Source organism: Zalophus californianus, chromosome 3 (assembly GCF_009762305.2).
Source record: "Zalophus californianus isolate mZalCal1 chromosome 3, mZalCal1.pri.v2, whole genome shotgun sequence".
Classification (NCBI taxonomy): domain Eukaryota; kingdom Metazoa; phylum Chordata; class Mammalia; order Carnivora; family Otariidae; genus Zalophus; species Zalophus californianus.
Window position 1 is genome coordinate 85,415,521 of NC_045597.1, and position 5,142 is coordinate 85,420,662.

General features: G+C 40.4%; 1 protein-coding gene across 2 annotated transcripts; it reads right to left on the bottom strand.

Annotated features, from left to right (window-relative positions):
• Window positions 1–2,588: 2,588 nt before the first annotated feature.
• LOC113919683 (MKI67 FHA domain-interacting nucleolar phosphoprotein-like) lies at window positions 2,589–3,843 on the bottom strand. 2 transcript variants are annotated; one of them, XM_035726721.1, is made up of 2 exons: window positions 3,705–3,843; window positions 2,589–3,566 (listed from the first exon to the last, which is right to left on the bottom strand). In XM_035726721.1, exons 1-2 carry the CDS (start codon window positions 3,806–3,808, stop codon window positions 2,915–2,917), a joined length of 756 nt encoding a protein of 251 aa, XP_035582614.1. In that variant the 5' UTR covers window positions 3,809–3,843; the 3' UTR covers window positions 2,589–2,914. The 2 variants fall into 2 exon arrangements, with proteins under 2 accessions (XP_035582614.1, XP_027445018.1); XM_027589217.2 differs by having other exon boundaries at window positions 2,589–3,843.
• Window positions 3,844–5,142: the final 1,299 nt, after the last annotated feature.

The following is a 5,142-nucleotide window of genomic DNA, read 5'->3' on the forward strand; positions in this document are numbered from 1 at the left end:
AAAGCTTTTTAATTTGAAGTAGTCCCCATTGTTTCTTTTGCCCTTGTTTCCCTTGCTTGAGGAGACAGATCAAGATGAATATTGTTAAAGCCAATGTCCACGAGTTTACTGCCTAAGTTTTCTTTTAGGAGTTTTATGATTTCAAGTCTTACATTTAGGTCTTTAATCCATTTTGAGTTTATTTCTGTATGTGGTATAAGTATTCCAGTTTCATTCTTTTGCATGTAGCTGTCCTGTTTTCCCAACACCATTTATTGAATGGACTGTCTTTTCCCCATTACATACAATTCTTGCCTCCTTTGTCATAAACTAATTGACCACATAAGCGTGCGTTTGTTTCTGGGCTCCCTATTTTGTTGTATTAATTTATGTGTCTATTTTTGTGCCAGTACCGTACTGTGTTGATTACTATAGTTTTGTAGTATACTTTGAAATCTGGGATTGTGATACCTCCCGCTCTGTTCTTTCTCAAGATTACTTTAGCTATTCAAGGTCTTTTGTGGTTCCATACAAATTTTAGAATTATTTGTTCTAGTTCTGGGAAAAATACTTCAGGTATTTTGATAGGCATTGCATTCAATCTATAGATTGCTTTTGGTACTATGGACATTTTAACAATTAATTCTTCCAATTTATGAGCATGGAACGTCTTTCCATTTGTCTGTGTCATCTTCAATGTCCTTGAGTTCTTGTATCCCATAGGATTGTAACAATCAGAGAGACAGTTCTTGGCAGGGTACCATAACCAGGACACGGCACAGACAGCAGACTGAAATGCAGTCCCAGTCTTTCTGTGAAAGAGGCCTATTTATTTGTCCAGGAGCTTCACCCTGATGGAGAGGTTTCAGGTCTGGCACACATCTAGAGGCTACAAAGGTGCTCTTGGAGAACTAGGCCAGTGGATGCCATCTTTGTGCTCTCCCTCTGCCTCACTACAGCTTACTGGTATCTCTCAAAAAGGAACTTACAGGGGCACCTGGGAGGCTCAGTCGGTTGAGTGTCTGACTCTTGATTTCAGCTCAGGTCATGATCTCAGGGTCATGGGGTCAAGCCCCATGTTAGGCTCTGGGCTCTGCAGAGTTTGCTTGGGGTTCTTTCTCTCCCTCTCTCACTGCCCCTCCCCCTTCATATACATAAATAAATAAAATCTTAAAAAAAAGAACTTACCTATCTGGAGCCCCAATTTTTGCAACTGCCTCCAAGGAGGTATCTCTAGATCACCTGGCTTGGCGGTCTGCAGGAATTATGCTTGTGGCCCCACAGGACTCTATATATTTGCATATATATGTTTCAAAAGCCACTTCCTGAGGGTCTGCCTTCCAAACATCCTGAATCTAGGTGCTAGATGGGATCCTTCCCTTTGGGACACTGATTGGTCTTGGCACACCCTCAACAACAGGAAGCTATTAAAAATAAGACAAGGGGTGCCTGGGTGGCTCGGTCGGTTAAGCATCCAACTCTTGATTTTGGCTCAGGTCATGATCTCAGGGTCATGAGATCGAGCCCCACATTGGGCCCCATGCTCAGCAGGAAATCTGCTTGAGATTTTCTCTCTTGCTCTGCTGCTTGCTCTCTCTCTCTAAAATAAATAAATAAGTCTTTTTAAAAAACAGGCTGCTTGGAAAAATTACAAGTTTCAGAGACAACCAAGAGCTAGGGCAGGATTGAATGATAAAGTTCATCTGCTACACAAAATCACTCCTTTTGAGATTGGAAGACGTGGCTGTTTCATCTAATGCATAGAAACCAACACATAGAGTCAATCAAAATAATGAAGCAGAGGAATATACTCAAAATGAAAGAACAAGTAAAACCTCAGTAAGAAACTTTAATGAAACAGAGATAAGTAACATACAATTTACCATCTTAACCATTTTTAAGTGTGTAGTTCAGTTGTATTGAATACGTACATAATGTTGTGCAACCACAACCACCATCCGTCCCCAGAGCTCTTTTCATTTCGTAAAGCTGAAACTCTATACCTAAATCATAACTTAAACCATAACTTCCCATTCCCCCACCACCTAGCCCCGGCAACCACCATTCTACTTTCAGTCTCTATGATTTTGATGACTCCTAAGTATTTCATATAAGTGGAATCATGCAGTATTTGGTTTTTTGTGACTAGCTTATTTCACTTAGCATGAAGTACTCAAGTTTCATCCAGGTAATCACATATATCAGAATTGCTCTCCTTTTTAAGGCTGAATTACTATATGTAATTATATGTATTGTATGTATAGACCACATTTTGTTTATCCATTCATCCCCTGATGTACACTTGGGTTTCTTCCATATTTTAACTATTTTAAATAATGCTGCCATTGACATGGGTGTACAAATATCTCTTTGAGACTCTGCTTTCAGTCATTTTGGGCATACATAGAAGTCAAATTACTGGATCATATAATAATTTTATTTTTAATTTTTTGAGGAACTGCTCTACTGATTTCCACAGTGGCTGCACCATTTTACATTCCCACCAATACAGCACAAGGTTTCCTATTTCTCCACATCCTCCAACACTTGTGTTTTGCTTCTTGTTTTGTTTTTTTTTTTTTTTTTTTTTTTTTTTTTTTTTTTTTTAGGTCGTCAAGCAAGATTTTATTTTATTTGATGGTAACAATGAAACCTGCAGTAAATGGTGACTTTCCTATCCAGGCAGAGTAACTAAAGACAGCTATGAAATCTGCACAGAAAACTAGAGACCAGGCCAAAGAGGCAGCGTTCGCCGGACTCCTGCAGGCCAGGCACCCACGCGTCTCAGCAAGGGCAGGTCAGCCAGCTGCAACCACTTTCCCTACTGACTTGAACTGACAGTTTGTCCTCCGAGAATCTTGTCAACAGTTGCACTCCACTGCATCTAGTTAAATACAAAGAATTACCCCTCACACTAAAATCGCATTTTTCAGAATCACTGATTGCTTTTTCTTCGTCTTTTTTTCCTCGAACGTGTAGGTGTTTGAGTCTCTTGTGTTTCTTCTTTCACACCAGGTACGGGTTGTTTGAAAACTATTTCGTTATCTTGATCATCAACGTTCATTTTAGCCACTTCAGATTTTCGTTTCTCCAAAAACGTTGGCGTGCAAACTGGTGTGGGGCCCTGGCTCTCCACAGTCTTCTCAGGAGTGGTAGGAGTACGTGAAGCCTTTTTCTTCTTCTTTTTCTTTGATAAGACCTGGCTATTTGCAGATTTCTGAAGCCCAGTATTTGAAGCATTTCTTTTGTCCTTTTTATGTAAAATCAGTGAAGGAAAATCATAATCAATTCCTTTTTTAGCTAATTTCTTCCTGAGTAATTTTTCCTTCTTTTTAAATCGCTCCTCCATCTGTAGCTTTTGAAGAAGGGTCCGATTCTGATTATACCGTTTCACTGCTGGGTATGATGGCTTTTTAAATGGAACATGCCACTCTCTAAAAAGTTCTTCGTGTACTTTTTCGGGTGGTATAAAATGACACTTTAAGAGTCTTTCACCAAAAAGGTAGTTGTTCATTGTATCAGCAACTATCTTGGCAACATCTTCAGATGCAAACTCCACAAAGGCATAGCCTTTACTATTACCAGTCCTTTTACTTCTAGACAGTCTGAATCTTGTAACAGTGCCAAACTGGGAGAAATATGCCCGGATCTGGGTTTCGTAAAGTGCTGGAGGTAAGTGGCCCACATAGATTACTCCAGGAGTCAGTTTTTCTTTCTCCTGTCGCTGGGTTGCGCGTCGGCGAGCCTGCGCCACCTCCTTCTGAAATTTGGCCTCTTCCTGCGGGTTCAGCGACAGGAACGGCTTGGCCGGGCCAGCAAAGACCGCCATGGCGACGGCCTCCAAGCCGAAGAGCTCCACGCGGCGCCGCCCTTGTTTTGTTTTTTTTTTAAGATTTTATTTATTTATTCATGAGAGACAGAGAGAAAGAGAGAGAGAGGCAGAGGGAGAAGCGGACTCCCAAGGAGCCGGAAGCCCAATGCGGGACTCGATCCCAGGACCCTGGGATCAGGACCTGAGCCGAAGGCAGATGCTTAACCATCTGAGCCACCCAGGCACCCTTGCTTCTTGTTTTTGACAGTAGTTATCCAAATGAGTGGGAGATAGTTCTCATTGTGGTTTTGGTTTGCTTTTCCCTGATTATTAGTGATGTTAAGCATCTTTTCATGTGCTTGTTGGCCATCTGTATGTCTTCTTTGGAGAAATATCTACTGAAGTCCTTTGTTCATTTTCTTAATCAGGTTGTTTGGTTTTATTGTTGTTGAGTTTTAGGAGTTCTCTAGACATCCTGGATATTAATCCCTTGTCAATATGTGATTGGCAAATACTTTCTCCAATTCTGTGGGTTGCCTTTTTGTCCTGTTGATACAGCCTTTTGATGCACAAAAGTTATAAATTTTTGTGAAGTCTAATCTGTTTTGTTGTTGCTGACTGTGCTTTGGTGTCCTATCCAAGAAATCATGCCAGATCCAATGTCATCAAGTTTTGCTCTATGCTTTCATAGTTTCAGGTCTGATATTTAGGTCTTTGATACATTTTGAATTAATTTTTGTATATGGTGTTAGGTAAGGATCCAACTTCATTCTTCTGAATTTGGAAATCCGGTTTTCCCAGCACCATTTGGGTGTTCTTTTCAAATTTTTATTTAAATTCTAGTTAGTTAATACACAGTGCGATATTTGTTTCAGGAGCAGAATTCAGTGGTTCATCACTTACATACAACACCCAGTGTTCATCATGCCAAGTGCCCTCCTAAATACCTAGTCCCTATCTAATCCATCACCCACCCACTTCCCTCCATCAACCCTCAGTTTGTTCTCTATTGTTAAGCGTCTCTTATGGTTTGTTTCCCTTTCTCTCTCTCTCTCCACCACCCCCCCATATGTCCATCTGTTTTGTTTCTTAAATTCCACACATAAGTGAAGTCATATATAGTATTTGTCTTTCTCTGAGTGGCTTATTACACTTAGCATAATACACTCTGGCTTATTACATTTAACATAATACACTCTAGCTCCGTCCATGTCATTGCAAATGGCAAGATTTCATTATTTTTTTTAAAGATTTTATTTATTTATTTGAGAGAGAGAGAGAATGAAAGACAGAGAGCACGAGAGTGAAGACGGTCAGAGGGAGAAGCAGACTCCCTGCTGAGCAGGGAGCCC